At 39.7% G+C, this 27,090-nt stretch overlaps 1 protein-coding gene across 1 annotated transcript in view; it reads right to left on the bottom strand.

The window, feature by feature from the left end:
• NEB (nebulin) overlaps positions 1-27,090 on the bottom strand; it is a 133,564-nt gene that overhangs the window by 85,142 nt on the left and 21,332 nt on the right. Inside the window, exons 23-54 of the mRNA XM_082483611.1 lie at positions 26,060-26,371; positions 24,674-24,880; positions 24,331-24,435; positions 23,187-23,294; positions 21,950-22,261; positions 20,249-20,455; positions 19,401-19,505; positions 19,129-19,236; positions 18,425-18,736; positions 17,499-17,705; positions 15,857-15,961; positions 14,958-15,065; positions 13,141-13,452; positions 12,796-13,002; positions 12,221-12,325; positions 11,227-11,334; positions 10,102-10,413; positions 9,705-9,908; positions 9,132-9,236; positions 8,228-8,335; positions 7,536-7,847; positions 6,921-7,124; positions 6,460-6,564; positions 6,257-6,364; positions 4,784-5,095; positions 3,532-3,735; positions 3,071-3,175; positions 2,868-2,975; positions 1,395-1,706; positions 780-983; positions 318-422; positions 118-225 (exon numbers count right to left, since the gene is read on the bottom strand). Coding sequence (XP_082339737.1) covers positions 118-225; positions 318-422; positions 780-983; positions 1,395-1,706; positions 2,868-2,975; positions 3,071-3,175; positions 3,532-3,735; positions 4,784-5,095; positions 6,257-6,364; positions 6,460-6,564; positions 6,921-7,124; positions 7,536-7,847; positions 8,228-8,335; positions 9,132-9,236; positions 9,705-9,908; positions 10,102-10,413; positions 11,227-11,334; positions 12,221-12,325; positions 12,796-13,002; positions 13,141-13,452; positions 14,958-15,065; positions 15,857-15,961; positions 17,499-17,705; positions 18,425-18,736; positions 19,129-19,236; positions 19,401-19,505; positions 20,249-20,455; positions 21,950-22,261; positions 23,187-23,294; positions 24,331-24,435; positions 24,674-24,880; positions 26,060-26,371 — 5,844 coding nt within the window. The remainder of the gene's footprint in view (positions 1-117; positions 226-317; positions 423-779; positions 984-1,394; positions 1,707-2,867; positions 2,976-3,070; positions 3,176-3,531; positions 3,736-4,783; positions 5,096-6,256; positions 6,365-6,459; positions 6,565-6,920; positions 7,125-7,535; positions 7,848-8,227; positions 8,336-9,131; positions 9,237-9,704; positions 9,909-10,101; positions 10,414-11,226; positions 11,335-12,220; positions 12,326-12,795; positions 13,003-13,140; positions 13,453-14,957; positions 15,066-15,856; positions 15,962-17,498; positions 17,706-18,424; positions 18,737-19,128; positions 19,237-19,400; positions 19,506-20,248; positions 20,456-21,949; positions 22,262-23,186; positions 23,295-24,330; positions 24,436-24,673; positions 24,881-26,059; positions 26,372-27,090) is intronic.

The following is a 27,090-nucleotide window of genomic DNA, read 5'->3' as shown; positions in this document are numbered from 1 at the left end:
TCCCTTCCAAATCTAATCAATCCATGATTCCATGATCTATGACTTTTTCCCCTGTCTCTTTCTGAAGTCTCAAGAAAGACTGAGGAGAGCATGCCTCCAAGGGCTCTGTGTACTTACTTCACTGGCAATATCTCTGGAAGCTTTAGCAGACTTGATCGGAATGGCATCTGCCCGCATGTCATAGCCCTTTTTCTTCTCTTCCTCCATCGCAAGCTTATACAGTTTCTGAAAGAAAAACAAGCATTCCCCTCAAACACTTCTTCCCAGGCAACAGCAGTGTCCAGGAATGGACAGGTAACCCCATCTCAAACACCTACCTCACTGAAGTTCACTCTGTTCTGCTGGGCTAGCAAAATACCAGGTGTATCCGGCATAATGTGAACGCTAGTTTTATCCTTCTCCCACGCTGATGTGTACGAGCGCTGAAAAAAACATGAGCGCAACATGAAATAAGATCATGCAAGCACAGGCCAACAAACTCAAAGAGCCAACTAGCTCATGGAACTGAGGCAAGGGGACACTACTTTGCACTGACTCAGGCACACCTTCTCTTGTCACAAAACCTTCTAACGCTTCACCCGTTTCTTTCCTACACTGCACCTAAACGCTGCTCCAACCACACCAAATACAATTGGATCGAGAACAAGGAACACAAATCCCTGATGCAAGAGGATGCAACATCCCACTTGCAAAAACTAAGCCCTGGAAGGAGAGAGCCCAACATCCTGGGAAAGGGAGGCGCTCCTTTCCTTCAGGTGGCAAACACAAGGAAACCTCACCTGGTTCATAATTTCAGAGTTGTGCTTTGCCAGAACCATAGGCATCGAGTCAGGAAGGCTCGTGAATTTGATGGTGTCTGGGTGCTGCCGATACTTCTTGTCACTCAGGATGAGACTCGCCCTCTTATTCTTCTCATCGTCCAGCGAACCACTTGGGGACCAGCCAATGCCTCTCAGCCACTGAAGGTCGGACTTGTACACATTCTGAAAGACAGGCAAGGACACAAAGCAGCTCAGCAACCTCCTTACTGCATGCAACCACTCCTCCTGCCAAGGGAAGCTCTGCCTACCAAAACACAACCCCCTGCATCTACCTACCAGCCACCACAAAGGGACTCCCATTACGTAAAGAACTCTAGCCACCTGCAGCAACCCTCCCCACAAAACGTTCAAGGCAACACAGGACTCTTCTGTGACCATAAAGTGTGACCCCACACCAACTACATCCCTGACCCTTCACTGCACCTACTCTCAGCAAGGTACTGCGGCCACAACACAGTCTCAGTCTCACAGAACCAGCCTAGACTTATGCTCCCCACCTGGACCTTCTCCATCAACAGGACAGAACACAAGACAGAATTCTGAGTTTCACACAGCCAGTAAAAAACAACTTACATCACTCTGAAGGTCATACACTTTCCTGGCTTGTACAACATCGTTCTGGTCCGGCAGACAGGTCCACCGATGCAGAGGGTGCTTGTAATCAATGTCGCTGACCAACTCCTGACATTTCTTGGCCAACACGATTCCCAGCATGTCCACTGGGCTACTGAAGTGAGTCTTGGACTTCTCAAAGGCTTTCTTGTACTCCCTGTCACTCTGGATCTTGGCTACATGCATCGACCACATCATCTTCGGATCATCCTCTATGTTTCGGGCCCCTATGTGGTGGCCAAGCTGCTTGCGATAACCTTCTTTATACTTGTACTGTAGGGTGAAAGAAGCTCAGTCAGTTGCAGGTCACCTCTTCTCCCTTCTGACACTATTCTGTAGCAGCGCCAGGGAGCAAGAGCTTTGCTCATGGAGCCTGGCAACACCACCATGTGAAGGGGCGTCTAAGCTCACCATATCTCTGCTGTGTCCTACACCTCATTACCACCCCACACCTACACTGGGCCACAGGAGGCCCACGGAGGACCACATGGAAACTCCAACCCAGCTAGCTTGGGAACCAGGAGCGATGCATGCCAGCACACAGGGTCTCCACACAACCTAAGCATCCCCATGGAGAGAAAAGCTCAGCTGCGGGGATGCAAAACTCGGCGAAAACCACCGGTCTGCTCAAGCAGGCAACCTGGGCCTCATCCTGCACAGACCTGACTGCACTCACCCGCACAGCACACAGCAGCTGACACACTCCCTTGTGCCAGGCTCTCCTGCACAGCGCTCGGGACTCATTCACCCAGCCCTGTGTGTGTCCTTCAGCCACTAAGCTTGGGAAAGTGAAAGAGGCAACATGACGCTTTCTCCCTCATCTCTCTCTGAAATGTCAAGTAAGACTGACGGGAGATTGAACTCATCTCTCTACAGGAAGGGAACAAACCTGAACTGCAGAACCTTACATGAGAGAGTAAATTCGGCTCCTGCAAAGATAAGGACTGAGAAGATGCTCTGCAGCACAGTAATGGTTGGCTTACAGTGACCGGACCTGCCCCCAGGCCAGACACAAATGACAAATACCCAGGTCAGAACACAAAACTTCATTTGCCTTTTCTTTCCTTATGTCCAGCTGAGCTGTGCAGCAGCAACATCAGGGGCGTGCAGACTGGCAGCACGGAGGGCAGCACACCACCTCACAAGAACAGTCTGCTGCATGAGGAGGGACACTGCTTTGGATTACGTCCATCACCCAGCTCCCACAGTCTCTCTCTCCACAACATGCCCTCGCAAGACCACGCACCCATAACATGCAAGAACAGCTACACGCACACCCTACAGAAACAACACATTTACAGACCAGCTGAATGGCTACAACAGGTAAGAGATTTGTTGCCTCCATGGGGCTAAGGTTGCAAACCCTGGCCTTCAACCACAGGCACCTGGAAACTGTCTGACACACTGTGCTGCCAAGGTCTCCTGTGTACTTACTTCACTGGCAATATCTCTGGAAGCTTTAGCAGACTTGATCGGAATGGCATCTGCCCGCATGTCATAGCCCTTTTTCTTCTCTTCCTCCATCGCAAGCTTGTACAGTTTCTGAAAGAAAAACAAGCGTTCCCCTCAAACAACACTTCTTCCCAGGCAACAGCAGTGTCCAGGGATGGACACGTAACCCCATCTCAAACACCTACCTCACTGAAGTTCACTCTGTTCTGCTGGGCTAGCAAAATACCAGGTGTATCCGGCATAATGTGAACGCTGGTTTTATCCTTCTCCCATGCTTTTGTGTACGAGCGCTGAAAAAAAATGAGCGCAACATGAAATAAGATCATGCAAGCACAGGCCAACAATCTCAAAGAGCCAACTAGCTCATGGAACTGAGGCAAGGGGACACTACTTTGCACTGACTCAGGCACACCTTCTCTTGTCACAAAACCTTCTAACGCTTCACCCGTTTCTTTCCTACACCGCACCTAAACGCTGCTCCAACCACACCAAATACAATTGGATCGAGAACAAGGAACACAAATCCCTGATGCAAGAGGATGCAACATCCCACTTGCAAAAACTAAGCCCTGGAAGGAGAGAGCCCAACATCCTGGGAAAGGGAGGCGCTCCTTTCCTTCAGGTGGCAAACACAAGGAAATCTCACCTGGTTCATAATTTCAGAGTTGTGCTTTGCCAGAACCATAGGCATCGAGTCAGGAAGGCTCGTGAATTTGATGGTGTCTGGGTGCTGCCGATACTTCTTGTCACTCAGGATGAGACTCGCCCTCTTATTCTTCTCATCGTCCAGCGAACCACTTGGGGACCAGCCAATGCCTCTCAGCCACTGAAGGTCGGACTTGTACACATTCTGAAAGACAGGCAAGGACACAAAGCAGCTCAGCAACCTCCTTACTGCATGCAACCACTCCTCCTGCCAAGGGAAGCTCTACCTGCCAAAATGCATCCCCCTGCATCTACCCACCAGCCACCACAAAGGGACGCCCATGAAGCTCAGCTCCCCACAACCTGGCTCCCCGTGCCTACAATAGCACAAGCAGGTGCCAAGCAACCCAAAAAGCCTTCCCTCCAACATTTTCTTAGTCTCCATCGGAAAAACCTACCCCATCCAGCAATCTTCAGCTAGCACAGGCATGGGAGGAGCCTTATACCTCACTACCTATGGCTCTCATACATTCACAACCCCACACATGGCTTGCCTTTGCCCACTGTTGGTCTTTCAAGAAAGTATTTGACTTTGTTGCTCTTCCCCTGCCATTCAAACTCTAGCTCCCTGCAGCAACCCTCCCCAGAAAATGCTCAAGGCAATACAGGACTCTTCTGTGACCATAAAGTATGGACCAACAACAACTTCATCCCTGTCCATTGTTGACAATATCCCAGCAAAAAGAAAGCAGGACTGCTGAGATCTCTCATGAACTGTAAAATGAGAAATTAAAGAGGGCTTGATGAGAAAGGTAGAAATTGAAAAATTTCTTTTCGATGGAAATGCAGGGGTAATTGTTTTAAACTGGAGGACGTTAGATTTAGATTAGACATTAGAAAGAAATTCTTTACTGTGAAGGTGGTGGGACACTAGACAGGTTACCCAGAGAAGCTGAGGATGCTGCCTCCCTGGAAGTGTTCAGGGCCAGGTTGGACGGGGCTTTGAGCAACATCATTTACTGCAAGATATCCCTGCCCATGGCACGGAGGTTGGAACTAGGTGATTTATAAGACCACTTCCAACCCAAAGCATTCTATGACCCTAGAATTCAGCAAGATATTACAGCCACAACACAGTCTCAGTCTCACAGAACCCGCCTAGACTTATGCTCCCCACCTGGACCTTCTCCATCAACAGGACAGAACACAAGACAGAATTCTGAGTTTCACACAGCCAGTAAAAAACAACTTACATCACTCTGAAGGTCATACACTCTCTTGGCTTGTACAACATCGTTCTGGTCCGGCAGACAGGTCCACCGATGCAGGGGGTGCTTGTAATCAATGTCGCTGACCAACTCCTGACATTTCTTGGCCAACACGATTCCCAGCATGTCCACTGGGCTACTGAAGTGAGTCTTGGACTTCTCAAAGGCTTTCTTGTACTCCCTGTCACTCTGGATCTTGGCTACATGCATCGACCACATCATCTTCGGATCATCCTCTATGTTTCGGGCCCCTATGTGGTGGCCAAGCTGCTTGCGATAACCTTCTTTATACTTGTACTGTAGGGTGAAAGAAGCTCAGTCAGTTGCACGTCACCTCTTCCCCCTTCTGACACTATTCTGTAGCAGCACCAGGGAGCAAGAGCTTTGCTCATGGAGCCTGGCAACATCACCATGTGAAGGGGCGTCTAAGCTCACCATATCTCTGCTGTGTCCTACACCTCCATACCACCCCACACCTACACTGGGCCACAGGAGGCCCACGGAGGACCACACGGAAACTCCAACCCAGCTAGCTTGGGAACCAGGAGCGATGCACGCCAGCACACAGGGTCTCCACACAACCTAAGCATCCCCATGGAGAGAAAAGCTCAGCTGCGGGGATGCAAAACTCGGCGAAAACCACCCGTCTGCTCAAGCAGGCAACCTGGGCCTCATCCTGCACAGACCTGACTGCACTCACCCGCACAGCACACAGCAGCTGACACACTCCCTTGTGCCAGGCTCTCCTGCACAGTGCTCGGGACTCATTCACCCAGCCCTGTGTGTGTCCTTCAGCCACTAAGCTTGGGAAAGTGAAAGAGGCAACATGACGCTTTCTCCCTCATCTCTCTCTGAAATGTCAAGTAAGACTGACGGGAGATTGAGCTCATCTCTCTACAGGAAGGGAACAAACCTGAACTGCAGAACCTTACATGAGAGAGTAAATTCGGCTCCTGCAAAGATAAGGACTGAGAAGATGCTCTGCAGCACAGTAATGATTGGCCTACAGTGACCGGACCTGCCCCCAGGCCAGACACAAATGACAAATACCCAGGTCAGAACACAAAACTTCATTTGCCTTTTCTTTCCTTGTGTCCAGCTGAGCTGTGCAGCAGCAACATCAGGGGCGTGCAGACTGGCAGCACGGAGGGCAGCACACCACCTCACAAGAACAGTCTGCTGCATGAGGAGGGACACTGCTTTGGATTACGTCCATCACCCAGCTCCCACAGTCTCTCTCTTCACAACATGCCCTCGCAAGACCACGCACCCATAACATGCAAGGACAGCTACACGCACACCCTACAGAAACAACACATTTACAGACCAGCTGAATGGCTATGACAGGTAAGAGATTTGTTGCCTCCATGGGGCTAAGGTTGCAAACCCTGGCCTTCAACCACAGGCACCTGGAAACTGTCTGACACACTGTGCTGCCAAGGTCTCCTGTGTACTTACTTCACTGGCAATATCTCTGGAAGCTTTAGCAGACTTGATCGGAATGGCATCTGCCCGCATGTCATAGCCCTTTTTCTTCTCTTCCTCCATCGCAAGCTTGTACAGTTTCTGAAAGAAAAACAAGCGTTCCCCTCAAACAACACTTCTTCCCAGGCAACAGCAGCGTCCAGGGATGGACACGTAACCCCATCTCAAACACCTACCTCACTGAAGTTCACTCTGTTCTGCTGGGCTAGCAAAATACCAGGTGTATCCGGCATAATGTGAACGCTGGTTTTATCCTTCTCCCATGCTTTTGTGTACGAGCGCTGAAAAAAAATGAGCGCAACATGAAATAAGATCATGCAAGCACAGGCCAACAAACTCAAAGAGCCAACTAGCTCATGGAACTGAGGCAAGGGGACACTACTTTGCACTGACTCAGGCACACCTTCTCTTGTCACAAAACCTTCTAACGCTTCACCCGTTTCTTTCCCACAATGCACCTAAACGCTGCTCCAACCACACCAAATACAATTTGATCGAGAACAAGGAACACAAATCCCTGATGCAAGAGGATGCAACATCCCACTTGCAAAAACTAAGCCCTGGAAGGAGAGAGCCCAGCATCCTGGGAAAGGGAGGCGCTCCTTTCCTTCAGGTGGCAAACACAAGGAAACCTCACCTGGTTCATAATTTCAGAGTTGTGCTTTGCCAGAACCATAGGCATCGAGTCAGGAAGGCTCGTGAATTTGATGGTGTCTGGGTGCTGCCGATACTTCTTGTCACTCAGGATGAGACTCGCCCTCTTATTCTTCTCATCGTCCAGCGAACCACTTGGGGACCAGCCAATGCCTCTCAGCCACTGAAGGTCGGACTTGTACACATTCTGAAAGACAGGCAAGGACACAAAGCAGCTCAGCAACCTCCTTACTGCATGCAACCACTCCTCCTGCCAAGGGAAGCTCTGCCTACCAAAACACAACCCCCTGCATCTACCTACCAGCCACCACAAAGGGACTCCCATTACGTAAAGAACTCTAGCCACCTGCAGCAACCCTCCCCACCAAACGTTCAAGGCAACACAGGACTCTTCTGTGACCATAAAGTGTGACCCCACACCAACTACATCCCTGACCCTTCACTGCACCAACTCTCAGCAAGGTACTACGGCCACAACACAGTCTCAGTCTCACAGAACCAGCCTAGACTTATGCTCCCCACCTGGACCTTCTCCATTAACAGGACAGAACACAAGACAGAATTCTGAGTTTCACACAGCCAGTAAAAAACAACTTACATCACTCTGAAGGTCATACACTCTCTTGGCTTGTACAACATCGTTCTGGTCTGGCAGACAGGTCCACCGATGCAGAGGGTGCTTGTAATCAATGTCGCTGACCAACTCCTGACATTTCTTGGCCAACACGATTCCCAGCATGTCCACTGGGCTACTGAAGTGAGTCTTGGACTTCTCAAAGGCTTTCTTGTACTCCCTGTCACTCTGGATCTTGGCTACATGCATCGACCACATCATCTTCGGATCATCCTCTATGTTTCGGGCCCCTATGTGGTGGCCAAGCTGCTTTCGGTACGCAGTTTTGTATTTGTACTATTTGAATGCAAAAGCAACAATTATCTCCTCTTTATCAAGGTGCGATTTATATTTCTCTGTTGTTAATATAGTGGTTACAATTTTTACATTACATATTTCAAATTTTTCCGTATTTTTCCAACTTTTCAAGTGTTTTTATTGCATGCCCGGATTTTCACTGATTTTTTAATTGTTATATTCAATTGTTATATCTCATAAATTTTTGCATTTAACTTAATTAACTTTACACCATTAAGAATTTTACAACCTCTGATGAGGGCGGGAATATGTGCCTTTTAAGATTTTACACCTGTCCTCCTTTTAAATAATAGATATCTTCATCCAAAAATGGGTACCAGCTGTATGCCCCACTATTGTTTTCACTCCATAAGACTTACTTCACTAGCTATGTCTCTGGATGCCTTTGCTGATGCGAGGGGTATAGCATCAGGAGGAAGATCGTAGCCTTTCCTCTTCAATTCTTCATATCCTAACTTGTAGTGTTTCTGTTGGAGAAGGATTCAAAGTAATTATTGTAAATAAAGCTCTCTAGCGAGTTTTTCGATACTACAACTTTGTTCCCTTGATTATTGAAAATAAAGTATGAGATTCCAAAAGTTTCATTCATCAAATCAAATTCCATAGCTTTTAATAATGTCTATTTTGTAACTGATGATATAAAATATTTAAAAATTACTATCTGCATGAGTTTTGATTAACTCATTTGGGATCAAAATTTTCTTTTACTTAATTTACTAATCTGAATGATTCATAGTCTTCTATAGAGGTGAATAATCCAACCCCATGATTCGCTACACCCAATTTCAATTGCTATTATTTTTGTCTTCTTGAGTTCTTATGATAGAGCTGCTAACTTTTCTTTACCTTTGCATGTAGTCTATATTTGTTCCATTATAACCAGTAATTTGATGTAAATTACGTAATCCTATGTAGTTCTAAAGAGGGAATTCAATATAACCAGGCATTTTAACAAGAATGACAGGCTTACTAAAAAGTACTGAACACATATCTACAATGTTAATATGATCAGTAGGGATGAAAGAGGAAACTGATAACCTGTGTTGAATATTTTCTTGGTATTTTTTATATTCTAGCAACTCTGCTTCCACTTTATATTCCACTCAGGCTTCTCAGTGCATAACAATTTTCACAGGAAAAGAAAGATCACAGGTGTGTTTACAGCTGTTAGAATTGCAGAATTACTCTACTGCATTTTAAACTAAAGCCACAAGGGGTCATCTCAAATTCCATTAAAAAAAATATTTGTAGAGACACACTTACATCACTTGTGTTAATTAAGTTTGCTTTAGCCAGCAAAATTTCAGGAGTATCAGGCATGATGTGAACCTGAGTCTTGTCTTTGTCCCAGGCTTCTCTATACAGTATCTGAAAAGAGACACAAACAAAAATACCTTGTCTGACAAAAGGCTCACACGCGTAGCAGTCAATGCAGCTTAGCTTTTCTCTACAATAGCAAAGCAAAGAGGTATTATGCAAGCATAAGCAATGCAAGGTATTTAAATCAAATAATATAACTTCTTCTTACTGAAATACCACCTTTTTTTTTCTTCTTACATCCATGAAATGTCAAGGAAACAGCATTATGACAACAGATTTACGTACTACATAGTAAGTGTCTTATTTGCAGTTATTACTAAGTTATACAACACTAAAGACCTTAATCTTCTGAATAAGGCTATTATTACTTCTTGACAACTGAGCAGTAACACACTGATTGTAAACATCCGATATTTTTATATTTTAAGCAAATGTTCTGATATGGAGATCTTTTTAACAAATGTACACCAATGCATTCATTTATCGAATCATGTTCTGTCTCTAGAGGCAACTTACATTACTTCTATTTTTGGCATTAGATTTTGCTAAAACGATATCCATGGCATCTGGGATACTTGTGAACTTAATAGTATCTGGGTGCTGCCGGTACTTCTTTTCACTCAGTATTTCAGAAGCTTTCTTGTTCTTTTCAGACTCCAAAGATCCCAAAGGACTCCATCCGAGGCCTCTGAGCCACTGTAGATCTGACTTATATAGATTCTGTTAAGGAAAAAAATCAAAACCATACTGGATCATTTCCCTGTTCATTTACTAAATAATATTAAAAGACTAACTGATACTTTAGTTTCAGTCTGATCTATACTGACATCAAAAGAGAGTTACTAAAGACACTTGTCAATAGCAGTAAATGTCTTATAAAAAAATAAATTAATTAAATCCAGAGGAAACTTACATCGCTCTGCAGCTCGTAGACCCTCTTTGCCTGGGTGACATCATTCTGGTCTGGCAGACAAGTCCAGCGGTGTAGTATCCGTTTGTAGTCTATATCACTAACCAGTTCCTGACATTTCTTAGCCAGAAGGAAGCCTAACATATCCACAGGCATATTAAACTTTGTCTTCCACTTTTCAAAATCTTTCTTGTACTCCCTCTCACTCTGCATCTTAGCTACTTGCATAGACCACAACATCTTCGGATCATCCTGTAAGCTGCGGAATCCAATGTGATGTCCCTGCTGCTTGCGGTAACCTTCCTTGTACTTGTACTAAAATTATAAAGATTGAATTATTGAAATTACATTATGAAACAGACAACAGTAAAATATACAGGCAAAATATCAATATATTCAATCAGTTCAATGTTTGTCATTACCAATGAAATGACCATCTTGTTATGGCATCTCATGAAAGTTTTAGTACCCCCTTGATTAACAGGCATCACTTGTTGTCAGTGAATGCTCTCCCTGGGAATGAACAGGCTCTGGAGAGGCAGAGTGCACAGCTATAAGGACGACCTCCTGTGCCATCTGATTCATATAGTCATACTGTTCAGAACTCCCAAAGGCTGACACACTGAAATATTTTGATGAATAAAATGATTCATTCATTTGATGAATAAAATGAAAGATGCAGATGATGAAGCATGGGAAACATTTCCTAATAATTAATAAAATCTCTTCCATAAATGCAGGAGTTGTATAGCAATACATGTGTTACCACATCTATTTCAGAGCTGTAAAAGGGATTCCTCGGTATAGGCACTGGGATCAGCTAACTGAATCAAACTTGCTGCTATTCTGAAAATGTAACATCCAAAAGAGCAGACAACTCCTAACTTTGTATGCCTAGCCACTTCGTGGACGGATCACAATCTTTGGAATTGTCAAGATGCCAGAGCAACCACCCTTAAATTGTTTTCTTCACTGACAAGAACAGATCAGGAAAGAGTTTTGTCAGCAGCTTTGCCTTCTGTTCCAAGGCACACCTTAGCAGAGAGGTGTATCTGGATCTAGTGCAACGCTGTCAGTTACAGCAACTAGATAAAGTGCAGTTCATATTGAATTACAAATGCTGCTTACGTCACTTGCAATGTCCCTTGAAGCTTTGGCAGATTTCACTGAAATGGCTTCAGGTGTGAGGTCATAGCCTTTCTTTATCATTTCCTCCCAGCCAAGCTTGTATAGTTTCTAAAATTGAAAACAACATTAATTAAAAGGTCTTTGTAATACATATGTCACCTTCTATTTAGATATGCTGATTACCAAATTCTAGTCACCTCACAGGCTTCAGTTACGAGAGAAGGGCTACTAGAATGGGAACTGAGAAATGGAAAATGATAAGCAAGGAACGCAGGTCTTCCAAGTCTTAGGCCATTGATTAAATAGTTTTTCTTTATTGCAGCAGCTTCCTACTACAGCTTATCTTGGGGATTTGAAATGTATCTGGGGAATTTGAAATATATATATCTGGGATAACTGAAAACTCTTCAATTGGCTTAACAAAATTGTAATTAATAAGGCTGTAATGTAGCTATTTAATAGTCAATTCAGTTTGTGCGCAGCTGACTTTAAGTACCAGCACTTGCAAGTAAAACATTTGCCTCTGAGCAGTCATGCAAAGCTAAACCTAAGTATTTTATACTGGCACAATTGTCACTTTCTTGTATTTGAAAGCTGACAGAAAAGTGAGAATCGCTGCATGTCATTTGTATTCCATGTGTTAAATTAAAAATGCACTCAATGAACTTGTAATTTTATAGTAAGGAATTTTTCACGATTGCTTTCTGTGGTAAGCATAGGGTATGGACTACGTACATCCACATTCCAAAAACAGGACTTACATTTTCCATACATGATAATGTAATTTGGGCTGTTACTTTGCTAGCCTGGAGATGGTACTTATTGCTACTCTGAAAATATTACTAACATAAAAACTCTTGCCTCTGTTCCAAAATCCCCCATTCTATTTCTTCTAACTTACACAAATTACTTATTTTGAAATGGCAGGCACCTTTAAATTTGAAGAAAGTAGATATTAATTTAAAATGAAATAGGAAGTATTAAAAAACTCTACCTGACTGTAGTTTGCCTTGTTCTGTTTTGCCTGTAGAATATCTGGTGTATCTGGCATCACATGAACCTGAATTTTGTCCTTCTCCCAAGCTTGAGTATAAGCGTGCTATTGAAAAAAGGAACATCAGATGTGTTAATACAAATGACAAAGGGTAACTCACTCAGGGTTTTCACCTTTCCATACATTCATTTTAGATATGGATGAGTAAAAAGACAAAAGTGCTGACTTAGATTTATTTTGCTATGCAATGAGCTAATCCAGAATCAGCTGAATTAGGATCCAGTCTTGCTTCTAATGAAGCCAAACTATCAAGATTTTCAGGGCCAGTAATTTCTATACAAGAATGAGAAGAATAGAGCTTGGACAGGTAGCAATGACAAAAATGAAAAGATTTATTTAAGCAATGCTATTTAACAGTAACTCAGTGTTTCATTAAGAAAAAAAAAAATTAAAAAAGAGGAACCTGTAAGTGACAGTTGTTTTTCCTAGAGAAACACTGCTATGTAAAGGTGGTGACTGTTTATTGAAATGGATTATATGTGAATGTTTGCCTAATTTTGCCCATAAATACTCACTTTGTTCATTATATTTGCATTCTGCTTTGCAAGGACCATGTCCATGGCATCATTCTGTTTTGTAAAGGGGAACATGCTGGGATGCTGTCGGTATTTCCGATCACTTGCAATCTCTGTGGCTTTCTTAGATTTCTCCACATCCAGAGAACCAGCAGGACTCCAACCGATACCCTTGAACCACTCATTGTAATCCTGCTTGTACTCATTCTGCCAAACAGAACACAATAGGAAAGTTTACAATTTACAAATACAAAGTAATTCTGCTGTTTCCAAAACACAGACATACTGAAAAAAACAGGAAAAACAGTCACAGCTGTGACTGACAGAAAGTAAACTGAAACTTACATTACTTTGTATCTGATTCATGTTTCTGTACAGTTCTAAACTCATTGCATCTGGTAGAAGCATATACTGGTGAATCAGTCGTTTGTAGTTAGTATTGGTTACACGACCTTGTGCCTCCTTAGCTGCCACGATGCTGAGTGTATCGGAAGGCGTTTGGTAATGTGTCTTGCTTGCCTCATAAGCTTTCTTGTATTCACGATCAGACTGCATCTTAGCCACTTGCATATAATGGACAAGTTTGGGATCATCCTGAAGGCTGCGGAAGCCTACAAGTTTTCCCTTGTCTTGTTCATAACCTAATTTGTATTTATACTGTAAAAAGAACAGAGACAGAGACTTTAATTCTACTTCATTTGTTGAATAAGTAATATCTATCTTTTAAGGAAAAAAAAAAAAAAAACAAAACCCAGATTAAGATAAGATTTTTACATTGTTAAGAAAACATCACAAAGCTTTGTGCATCTACTTTTAGGGTGCACTCTACAGCAAAACAGATGTCTAGCATCCCTTCTAATAGAAGTACATTTAAAACACTTTCTTAATAAATGAAATTTCTTTACAATGGTTTATTCTACTCCTGCATAAAGTTCAATGTAACCTGGGGTTCAATTGGTTTCTAATCTCATTATAAATGACGCAACGAAAACATTAAACACACTGACAGAAAACAAAAGGCAAAGGAACACATAAGATCTGGTTTGCTGAAGACGGTTCTTTGGAAAAGAACTTCTTATTCTTTTCACTCTATAGTTTAGAGATACCCATATTAGTTCTAAGATGAGCTATCATCACAAACACTAGAACCAGGATACATTAACCCACACAGTTCTTTGTTACTATTGCTATCCTGCTTGCAATATTTGGCTTAGGTAACTATTTTCGTGTTAGTCTGCACCATACTTAGAATACTTGAGTTCACATCTAAAGACTAACCATAAAATCAAAGATCAAATCATCACTTCCATTAGGTTCACTTGTTCAAATCATTAAAAAATTCAAGACACTTCCCAAGATCTTCTGCATTTTTTTGTTTAATAAAACCAATAGTTCAAATTCTTAACCCGTTCCTCAATCTCTGATCAACACTGGACAATGAACTACACAGATCAAGTATCAATTCCTTTTTCCTTCATGCTTACTGCTTGGACAGAACTCAGAATGGAAGTATCTTCCCCTCAGACTTAGAGCAGTGGCAGAGCAAATTGATTTTGCAGTGCCTGCAACATCCCCTATGTTGTAGAAAAAAACCCCATGTCCTTCGGCCCTAAAAAAAATAACATGTCCTTAGGCCCTAACTTCACCCCTCTCAGGCTGGATTTACCCCTGCCACAGCAACTCCCTCATCACTGAAACACAGAGGATTTCAGAATGGTCCCAACTCCAGAAGCTTGTATTCTCTGCACCAAGAAATTTAATGGGATTTTCACAAAAGGAAAAAAGATAATTGTACCACAGCACTAAAAATTATTTAAGTCTCTATCTGTTCTTTTCAGATATTTCTAAGAATGACCTCTTAACATTCTGTCCAAACTGCAAATAAACAACATATATTTGTAAAGTATCCAAGCACCATCATACTGAGAATGAACTTTTTTCTTCTGAGTCCCTCATATATCTCCTTACCTTTCTAATTTCTAAAGAAATCGTTCTTTACGTCTGTTACAAAATATATTAGAATATAAATTGAATATGTCAGAATTATTTACAAGCAAAACAATAAAGAGACTTCATATAATTGGCATATAAAATTGAATTCTGTCAAGAAAGGAATGTTTTACAATATCTGAAATGGATAATTTTTTCTTTCAAGCACTTACATCACTAGCAATATCCCTAGAAGCTTTGGCAGCTTTAATAGGTATAGCATCAGCTCTGAGATCATACCCTTTCTTCCTAGATTCTTCAAATGAAAGTCTGTACATTTTCTGTGAAAAGAAAAGAAACATCCTTTAAAAAAGCAAAACACAGCAGTTTAGAGAATAGAGTTCAAATAAAACTCTATTCATTTTATATAACTTGACACACAGACTATTCATATGTTTAGTACTCCTTGAACAGTTGTTTAAGGCGCTCAGGCACACAGAGATGAACAGTCCTTCAAAATTAACTCCAACCCTAGTATTCATACACCAATGCAGCTGGACTGCACTATAATCACTGAGTAGTCTATAACAAAAGAGCAATGAATTGCATTTGTTTCCCACACGCACAAATATTGGCGAAAAGTTACATCTATAAGGATGTCAGCTTCAAAAAAAAATATGATAAATATGTTTCTTTCTGTGCACATTAAAGATGTGCACAGTTACAAACAATACTTTATTTAGCATATGCAGATTTAACAACTGGCTCCTGAAAAACTGTCTCTGCAAGAAAGAATTTTGAATCCCCTACAAAACTTTGTGCGTGAGGAAATAAAGTAACAAATACAGGAAAAACATGGATAGTACTTAAATTCTACTCTTTTGTTAGTAACTATTATATTTTAATGACCTACATGAACACTTCATAATCTGACTATAAATATTATGGCTTTTTCTTGGTAAATTTTGGCATTTAATTTTGGGGAAGGAAGCGGTGAAAAGGAAAATTAATAGCTTTTTATGAAGTTACTCCAGGTTAGCAAAGTGAGAATTAGGGAGACTTCTGACTGCTGGCATCTCACTTATTTCTAATAAAAAAAAAAAAAAATCTTAGTCTTACTAACAGTACTCACATCACTTAAATTAAATGCATTAACTTTTGCTAACGCAATCTGTGGAATATCTGGTGTGATGTGAACTTTCTTTTTGTCTTCTTCCCATGCTTGTTTGTACTTGTGCTAGAAGGACAGAAAAAAAGAGACGTCAACAGAACCAAAAAATAAAATAAAACTATTTAAAAGAATATTTCCTATTTGGAATATAAACTTTCTTTACAATGATGCAACTACTAACATGGTAAGAGCATCTGACTTTTTATTTTGGCACTTAAAAGCAGTGTGAATCAGGAATAGCTCTTATGGAGTTAATTGTGTGAGGCTGAAACAAAAGGGGAAGAAATACCAATCTTGCCAGTGTATTTTATTGCTTGTCTAAGAGAGTGTATTCAAGTACATTCAACAGCAGGAAACGATAGGTTTCAAAATACACTGGGTCTGGCTGGGATGGAGTTAACCCTCTTCATAGCAGCTCAAACACTGCTGTGTTTTAGATTTGTGACTAAAACAATGCTGATAACACACTAATGTTTTAGCTGCTGCTGAACAGCGTTTCCACCGTATCAGGGCTTTCTCTGTTTCTCTCTGCCCCCATAGTGAATAGACTGAAGGGTGTGCAAGAGGATGGGAGGGGACATAACCAGGCAGATGAACTCAAGTAACCAAAGAAATACTCCATGCCATATACCCTCATGTTCAGCAAATAAAAAGGGAGAAAAGAGGGTTTAGAGAGGTTACACATCTTTCGCTCGGGAACTGGCTGGGCATCAATCTAAGTGTGGGAGGTGGCGAGTGATTGCTTTTGCATCACTTGGGTTTTTTTGGTTTCTGTCTGTCTTCTTCCACTTCACCTTTGCTTAGTAAACATTTTTTATCTCGATCCACAAGTTTTCTTGCTTTTACTCTGCATTTCCTCTTTCCCCGTCCCACCAGGGGGAAGCGGAGGAAGTGAGCGAGTGGCTGTGTGGTGCTTAGCCACCTACCGGGGTTAACTCACAACTAAAAGCCAAGTCAGATGGTCTACAAAAAAAGTAGTTAGAGCTGGTGGATTATTAGTTTATCTCCTGGAAAATAAGTATCGGTTTGGAGAGGCGACAGAGCTTTTCTTAGAGGAAAGAGAGCTAAGGAAAGTGCACAGAAGATTCTCATGGTCCCTGTAACTACAATGCACATGAAGTCTAGACATTTCTAAAGAACACCAGTGGATTACATCAGTTCAGCAGGAGAATCAGAAAATAAATATCTCATTATAAAAGCATTCATATCATGTAGCAATTTCATATTAATGTAACAGGCATCAGATGAAACAGATGATACGTTTAAAAGAAAATCCTATTTCTGAAACAGATCCCTCCAATACTTTTAGCCCCTAGATTTAAACTGTTACAAGACTACGTTCAGTTATGTTGGATAAACTTTATTAATAAAATGTGACCCCCCAGTCTGCCTTTATAGGTATTTCTTAGAAATACTGGGGTCATGCTTTGCTTTCAGGTATAGCAAAGGTCTATTGAGAAGAAATACAATGACAGTGAAGCATATTCATAAGCTGCCAAAATTGACAATTTCCAAAGCTATGCATACAATAGGACACCACATCAGGTACAGTTTGGTTCTTACTTCTGAAAACTTAAATGAATTTCGATGAACACTTTCTTACCTCATCCATGATTTTAGCATTATTTAAAGCTAAGACCATGTTCATGGAATCCATAGGAACGGAATACTTCAGCTTGTCTGGATGCTGGCGATACTTCTTTTCACTAACAATTTCCATTGCTTTTTTGTTCTTCTCAGCTTCCAGGGAGCCCAGTGGCATCCACCCAACACCCTTCATACTTTCATCATATTCTGCTCTGTATTGATTCTGGAAGCAGAAAGAAAAGAAAAGAATCAGATACATGAAAAAGTCTGTACAGCATGACACTTCTTTCTGTGCTTAATGTACATTAGATTTTGAATGCACTTACTCCAAAAGAGAGGAAAACAGTATCAAGATGCATTCAAGGTTTATTTAGAAACACATTCATTACAGTGGTGTCTATTTTATTACTCTGCCTTCTATACAGTGTTCAGATCGTCCTTGTAATGTATATAGATTGCTCACATGAGATTACATGCTAAGGCCCTCTTGAACCACTCTACTGAGAAAAAAAGGCCCCCTTCTCTAAAGGTTAAACACTGCAGAAAATTTGAGAATATAGCCAGTCAGCTGTTTTCCCCTCTTCTAAAAGATATATTTTTGGAAGTATAAGATAAAACATCTTTTCCTGTCTTGGCCTGCACACAATATTACTCTTGAAGACCCTGATGGGACACGTAAGCAGTAAATATCCATTTTACTTTATACATAAAATTACTTATTTCTGAGCCCAAATTCTTTAGCAGTAGGTGTAATATAATATTTCAGATCCTTAAAAAAAGGCAATGGCTATCATTGCTGAAGGTCTCATTTCATTTACTACATTTTAGTATATAACTGAACTAATTTCACTAAGAAAATAGTACTAGTTATCTTACAGTATGCTTTCATAAACTGAGCATCATTGTATTCACAATGCAAAGACTGAAGAATCTCTCACTTACATCGCTTTGTATCTGCATCATGTTTTTGGCCAATTCGAGACTCATAGCATCAGGGAGAACATTGTAGGTATGGATCAAGCTTTTGTAGTTTGCATTTGTAGCCACTTCCTGTGCTTTCTTGGCTGCTACAACACTGAACATGTCAACTGGAGTATGGAAATTAGTCTTTGCCTTCTCATAATCTTTTTTGTATTCACGATCAGATTGCATTTTAGCCACCTGCATGAAATGCACCAACTTGGGATCGTCTTCAAGGCTGCGGAACCCAATATGCTTTCCTTTGTCTTTTTCGTAGGCTAGTTTGTATTTATACTGACAGCAGGAAAAAGAAAGAACAGCAAAAACTTCAATCAAAAAAAATGCAGTATTAAGTTCAATTTTACCTCTGAAAACAGAAAATATTTGTTCTTTCTAACCACAAGATCTCAGGTTTAGTCATTTAAACATACTTAGTCCTTCAAAATAGCCCATTGAACACGGGCACATGAAGCTCAGCAACTTGCCGAACAAAGAGCAAAGAAGCACAATTCAGTGTTATTCTACTGGAGAGCAAATACTACAAAGGTTTATCCCATCAAGCATATAATTGAAACTTAGACAAGTCAAGATGCTTAAAAAACCACATTTGCACATAACAGAGCACTTTGAAAACATTCTTCTTGTCTTTGCAGCTACTCTGCATACTATCACACAATCAAACTTACATCACTCGCAATGTCTCTGGAGGCTTTGGCTGCTTTTATTGGAATTGCATCTGGCTGCAGGTCATAACCTTTCTTCTTGTCTTCCTCCCATCCAGCTTTGTATAGTTTCTAATTTAAAATGTAAAAAAGAACAGGTACTCTATTATGAAGGCAGAACAACTGAAGTACCCTACATCTGAATTTATGTATTTTCAAAAAAGACATTAAAATTACACCAATTTTTGTTCTTTGCAGCAGACATTGAATGCCCACTGTGAGCACTGGTAACTCACATTACTCATGGTGATCTGGTTCACTCTAGACTGCAGAATTTCTGGAGTATCTGGCATAACATGAATGCTGGTCTTCTCTTTGTTCCATTTATCGGTGTAGAGCCTCTGCAATTACAAAGTCGTATTTAGCATTGAAAAGGCATTGCACTCATAAAATAAGAACTGGCTTTCATTTTGCTCATTTGCAATAAATAATATTTTACAGTACAATAAAGTTCCATAAGCATTACAAATAATCTTCACAAATATAACTGCTGAGTGGCAATATTATATTCCTTCTCTTTCTTTAGTACTTTATTTTAAAAATTTGCAAAGCAAGTTTTGATAATTAATAAATATTGAAACTGAACATTTTCAGTCTGCATTGTTCCCTGCTTTAATGCAAAGCACAAATCTTTTTTTTTCCCCACACCCTCTTTCCAAGGCAAACATGGAATTTGGATCAGTGGTGTCCCAGAGAACTAGAGACAAATTTAAAGAGCTCCACTTTTCAAGGAAACCTGTATAAAATGGACAGAGTTTCAGGGTTTTTTCATCTTGCTGATTATGAATACTGCTTCCTGCAGAAAAAGAGCAAAGGTTACCAAAGCACTATAAATCTGGAGAAGACCTCTTTAATCACAAACATAAAAGACAAATCTTTAATCTTTATAAACAGAAAATGAAACTCCTTAATTATGAATACAGCCTGAGGCTTCCATCAGCTCTTAGTGTCCAGTCTTATCCAAGAAAAGCACTACACCCATCTGAAATTCTGATGACTTCAGCGGGAATGCAGCTGTCCCACAATTTTGCAAGATAAAGACCCAATCTCTGGCACAGTCATGATCATCTGAACAAATTCTCACCTTATTCATGGTCTTGGCATTTTGCTTAGCTAGCACTTGCTCCATTGCATCCATTGTAATAGAATACTTCAGTTTGTCTGGGTGCTGCCGATACTTCTTTTCACTGAGAATCTCTGTAGCTTTTTTGGCCTTTTCTACATCCAGTGACTGAATTGGTATCCAGCCTACTCCTCTCAACCAGTTATTAAAGTCTGCTTTGTACACATTCTTTTAAAAAACAAACAACAAAACCCACAGTGAGATTAGGAAAATTAGAATGTCTATATACATAAAAACACGTAAAGCCTTAAAACTTCTCCTGGTCATCATTTTTGTAGGAAAATTTAGAGAAATATGTTATAACTGCTACTGTTTTCTATATTCTTAGCTTAACATTAACAACTACTGATGTGTTAGGGATAAAGAAATTCTTTTCACTAAACCATTGTGTAGAACTCTCACTACAAACCAAATGCACAGACCTTAGAACAAATTTTGAGTGGTAAATATGAAAATCTGACAAAAATATAATGATTTTTTAAATTACATTCTTGTTTGTTAGTAGACTGAGTTTGCAGTAGAATTAATTCAGAGAAATTCTTTCAACAACAACTGCTTAATCGCCTGGTTCTGCACAATCTTGAATAGACACCATTCCCATTTAATCACACTTTAGAACATGGCTTTTAGAACAGATAAAGGTACAAGAATGCTGTGAAAATAAAACCTGTTCCTGAACTGTTAGAAGTAACAGGGAGAATATCAGAGTCTGAGAAAAAGACCGCATACTTTCATAGTATGTGTATACAGGGCAAAATTTGTCAAGTATCATGCTTCTCTCCTTGCAAACATTCTGAGTTAGGCAGCCAAGCAAGCTCATCCAGCTCAGCAAGGCAGTTAAAAATACAACAGGGAAGCAAAAAACTTGAGACAAAAATTTCTGTATTTTAAAAGAATAGTGTCTAAAGGTCAGCTTCTCTATATGTTGACCAATGGGAATGTGCACATTATCCTCTCCAAACAATGCTTTTTATCTGAAGAACAATTTCAATATCAGATGATTAATGTTTTGGGGAATTTCAAATTTGTCAGAGGACTGTTAAATAATGCAGATTAAACTAAATACTTTCTGGATAAACAAGCAGACTCTGAAGTCACACTAGTGAAAAAAAAATGGAAACGAGTCACAAAACTTAACGGAAACTACAAAGCGTTTTTATGAATCCTTCTTATGTGGGGCATATGCATCTGTTGGAGGATAAAGGCAGGAAGGAAAAGTGAACAAAATAAAGAAGGCGCAAATTCCTAGGAATATTACAAACATACAGAATGCACATTTTGGGTAAACTTAAATAAAATAGTCAGAATTTACACTGTGTACATAACCTACGATCTCCAACAATACAAATAATAATCACACTAATAGCACATTGTAATTGCTAATCCACCTACAAAAATACATGAATTAGAACATGTTCATTTGCTGAGAATTAGCCAAGTATGTAGAGAAACAAAGAAAGTTGTCACTTACTAGGTAAGTTCCTTAGAACTTATCAGCTACACATAATTCTGATAATCTTTGGAAAATACAGGGTTCCAGACCAGATATTTAATGTCAATCTACTGTTAATCCAATATAGTTCATCTTTTAGACTTAAAAGGTTAATAGTGTAACACAGTCATTCTGAGAGGAAAAAAATCAGCTGATTAATCATTACATACATCACTCTGAAGCTGCATCACATTTCTCGATAGCTCCAAATTCACAGAATCAGGCAAGAGTGTGTAATTGTGAATTAGCTGTTTATAGCCAGCATTTGTAACCGCTTCCTGGGCTTTCTTGGCAGCTGTCACGCTGAACATATCCAAAGGAGTATGGTATTTGGTCTTGGTGACTTCGTAATCCTTCTTGTATTCACGATCTGACTGTATTTTGGCCACATTCATGTAATGAACAAGTTTAGGATCATCCTGCAGGCTACGGTATCCAACCTGTTTGCCTTTATCTTTCTCATATGATTCCTTGTACTTGTACTAGAGACAAAGGAAAAGAAAGCCTTACCCACTTTGGAAAGATAAAACATACTTTTGATAATTTCAATACTTTGAAACTCAGTATTCTAAAAATTGCCGTTCATTCTATAAACTCATTAATTATTTTTCAGACAGCACAGGATTATTTAGGTCAAAAAAAGAAGTGGATTGCTGGATTTCTTTGCTTGTCTTGACCCTGGTATAGATCTAAATCTGCATATGTAGTTACATGTCCTCCCTTGCCATTGCCTCTGCCATATTATATTTTACTGCCATAGACTTCTAACACCCAGGAACATTCAGCTTTTAATTATAAGACTAGCATAATAATATATAATTGAAAAGCCCGAGACTACCAAATAACTGGACATTCGGGTATTCAGCTATGGGGGGGAGGCATGTTTAAGTGGGGAATGGAAGTCATTTGCAGCCTTTTGCTAAAGTTAGTGAATATATTTCTGTGTTCCAAATTTCCTTTCAGAGTTTGTGTCAGATGGCACACCAAGCTTTACTATTGCCAACTGATGTAGCTGCCTGAAAACAGCCATATTTCCTTACAGCTCGTGAATGCCAGACAAGTAGAAGTAAAGGTCTCCAGCAATTAAGAATACAGCAGAGGCAAATTATAACAAAGGAACTTTCAAATAAGCTGGTGAATCCTTGAAGCACGTACAACAAACACATCCAGCTTACCACCACTCACACACATTACGATGTATTTCCAAAGAAAGAGGGTTTTTATCAGAGGTTCATGTAAATATCTGAATTCACTTGTTATTTCACAGTATCATAAGAGTTTCAATTCTCAGAGCTAAGTGTCTCTACACTATTATATGTATACGGTATATGCTTCATAGCATAATATACTACAGAAAGACATAAGGCAGTTGATGTATGTATTCCACCTCAGGTAAATCATACTTACATCACTTGCAATATTTCGAGAAGCTTTAGCAGCAATAATAGGAATGGCATCTGGTTTCAGGTCATACCCTTTGGCAATGGTTTTTTTCCAGTCTGCTTTGTAGTTAGACTTATAGGGAAAAAAGGTATGAGTTCACAATGTTACAATTTTAACAAAGTTGTTTAAGCCTATATTTTTGTTATAGTTATAGGAATCAAAATATTCAGTTTAGTCTTTGCAATTGCAAAGAAAAATGTTAACCTGTACACAAACTACAGTTACAGTATGATAAATCTACTACTAAGTTAGGAGAGTCCTTCAAGACAATCAGTTTAATCCAGTTAAATCATTAACTCCATAACATTTTTTGCAATTTTTACTCTATCAGTATCATTTTTGCACTTGCCTAAGAAGCCCCCTTTTTCATTTGACCGAACCTTCAGAAATTTTCTCCTTTTAGCTTCAAAATCAAGCTTGTAGTCTTCAGCAACTGACGAAAGCAGTCTGGCTGATTTTTTGTTAGCAATTAGCGTCTGGACAGACTAATAATATTTCTAGGATTTTGACAGGATGGGACTAAAGGAGATGTCAGCTTCTACCTAGTTCCTGGAGGCCTGATAATGCCACCAAAAAATTTAATATCACTAAGGCAATAAAATTGATACTATCAGTGGAGATCTTTACGGTGTTGGACAGATGCAAGAAGTGATGGAAAGCAGGCAGACTAATAGCTGAATGCCAGAAGAAGGCATTACTATCTTTCCACTGGGTGAGTTAATTTTTTTAAAATACCAGCAGCACAGAGCAACATACAGTGAACTTGTACTGCTTCCCTATGCAATGTGTTTATATGAAAACGACAAAAGTCTTCATACCTATAGGAATTTGAATAATAAGTCATGCTGGTTTTCTCATTCAGTCTATCCAAGTAGTATGGCAATAAAGCACTGAAATGCGGTTATGTTCATGGGTGCTCAAGACAGTTTAAAAATTTACTTTCACAAGCACAAAATTCATTGACTTCTAGAAGTGAAAAGTTATCTGAATTCAGAGCTTGTGCATTTCTATATTCAGTATCATAGCATGAATAAATAAAAGTTATTTTTTCTATTAAGTAAATGACATATAAATATATTATTGAACAAAGTACTGGTTATATGCTCACATCACTCAAATTGAAGGCATTGACCCTGGCTTGAATAAACTGAGGAACGTCAGGATCCAGGGTGTATTTGTGTTTTACTTTTTCACCCTCTTGCTTATATGTTACCTGCAAGGAAAAATAAACAAATATTGTGGACAAGTACAATGTAGGTAATATTAGTGTTAGCAAACAGAGACAATGCAACAATGCTTAATTTTTACCAACAAATTGCAATTTTACTATTTTTACAGTTTTTAAAATTTAAAGGTTTTTTTAGATGGAATATCAGAAAGTAACATATAAATCATAAATATGGTAAAAAAATAAAATCACTATATTGCATTAATAATGAAAAAATCCTTACATCACTCAGTTGTTTGGTGTTGTGCTGAGCTAAAACCATTGGTATTGAATCTGGTACACTTGTAAATTTGATGGTGTCTGGGTGCTGACGGTATTTCTTTTCATTTAATGCATCTCCAGCCTTTTTAGCTTTTTCAACATCCAGAGAACCGAGAGGACTCCATCCAATACCCTTGAACCAGTTGTTATACTCTTGTTTGTATGCATTCTGAAGGAGAGAAAGCAAACATGGACCAAGATTTTCTCACCGAACTTAATCATTCTGTTTAAAACAATATTCACCTATTCTAGCTAGTATGTTCTATATTAGCAGGAAATATTTATAAATTCTTGAAGGGAACAGCAGCTATTTTTTGATTCTCTGCAATTTCGTAAGGATGAAAATGAGCTATTCTATTTTTTTTTCGTGATTCGTTTATTATAAACTATAACATCCCTTCAGTATTTACTGAACTTCCTTTTCTTCTACCCACGTGAAAAATTTCAGCAACCTCCAATTCTTAATAACTTCTAAACTACCATATGGTGACCATTTAACATGGTTTAATTTGTTTGGTGTTTCAGCAGACTCTGCAAGACTTGGCCTTATACAAAGGTCCACAGAACAGAGGCTCAATTTTTGGTTTTATTCCTATAGTTCCTCCTACAGTAAAATATGCAGAATTAGCAGACTGCAAGTGAAAAATTTATCCTGGCTACAAAATTTGCAGAAGGTTATCCCATATAACCATTCAGACAAGGTTAACGCACAGTCTGAATGCAAGGATATTGTGGACACTCTTTTTTAAGACCCTTCCATGTTCTAGCTCTAAAATGAGTGTTCCTCCATAGGGATCCATATAGAGTCAAATTCCACAGTACACAAAGACATGCAGAGTGCAACCATGTATGCCCAGTCATCCATTTGAAACTCTCTATCTGCAAGAAGGACCGAGAACGTCCTAGGAGAGATCTCCTATGCTAGAGATCTCCAGAATGCATTTCTAATTATATCAATATTATTTTGTTCACTCCTTCATCCTAAATAGTTAATAATAATACCTCAAACCAGGACACTACACTATCATATCTGTGTCATGTGAAGACAGCTTAAAAGAAGTCTTAAAGAATAAAGCAAAATAAGGTTTCATTTTAATTTAACATTCCAGAAGTCTGCTCTCCACTGATAAGCCAACATCAAAATCCTGTTCAGTAGAACTCACCTGGAATTTGCTATTTCTAAATGCCACCACCAGCTAATAAAACTTCTAACAATCTTCCCCAAGACATAAGAAAAACAGACCATTCCCATACAGTAATGGCAATTTTCATTGAATATAAACTCATATTCTATTTTTCACAGTGTGCAGGAAAACATCCATGAAATTGCAATCATTGGAATACTTACATCACTCTGAATTTGCATCATGTTCTTTGCAAGCTCAACATCCATGGCATCTGGCAGATAAGTGTAGTGATGGATCAGGTTTTTGTAGTGGGCATTAGAAGCTATATCCTGAGACTGTTTAGCAGCCTGGATACTGTACATGTCAGGAGGTGCATGATAGTTAGTCTTGGTCTTCTCGTAGTCTTTCTTGTACTCACGCTCAGACTGAATCTTTGCTACGTTCATGTAGTGGACAAGCTTAGGGTCATCTTGCAGGCTTCTGAAACCAACTTGTTTTCCTTTAGCCTTTTCATATGCTTCTTTATATTTATACTAGAAACGGAGGAAAGAGATAAATGTACTGTGGCATGGCTATTGATGTCCATACTTATGCAAAAGAAAAGAAAAGAAGAGCTTTCATGACTTTCATCAGAAAAAGAAGCTGCAAGCAGTTCGGAAAGATAAACTCTCCTCAATGACACAACCAGAGACTGCACCTACACTAGCTTTTCCTGCTCCAGCATCAAAGTCTGTGCACAACAGATTACACACACCATAATAAGATTTATCAACATTAGCTTTTCTTGTAAGGAAGGGCAAACTTTTCTGAAGCACTCCTGTGTGGAAAGGTGTGTATGAAAAATATCAGAATAATTGAGACAATCCTTCTCAGTCACATGAATGTAATATCAAACAAATGGAATATGAACAGACAGCTTCCTCTAGTTACATGAAACCACTGAAATATATCCCACTTTATACAATTTGCACTACAAGGCCTTCTGATTCATGTATAAGCCATACTCCACTGTATAACCAAAAGCACCCTTAGCATGTATTGTCTCGTGGTCTGTAAATAGGTGCTAATGTAGAGTATTTTCTGGAAATCTGTCACAGAATGATTGCAAGAACTACTGATTTCATTTCTCCTGTGAAAAGTGGGTTAAGAAACACAGTGCAATAACATTTGCCTGCCTAAAGCAAACAAGATGAGCATAAAATAAGTTCTACACAAACTAAGCCTTTAGGAAAGACTAAGAATCTCTCATAAT

The sequence above is a fragment of the Vanellus vanellus genome (assembly GCF_965231255.1).
Source record: "Vanellus vanellus genome assembly, chromosome: 5".
NCBI lineage: Eukaryota > Metazoa > Chordata > Aves > Charadriiformes > Charadriidae > Vanellus > Vanellus vanellus.
The sequence above is the reverse complement of the archived record's forward strand: the minus strand, read 5'-3'. Positions and strand labels throughout refer to the sequence as shown.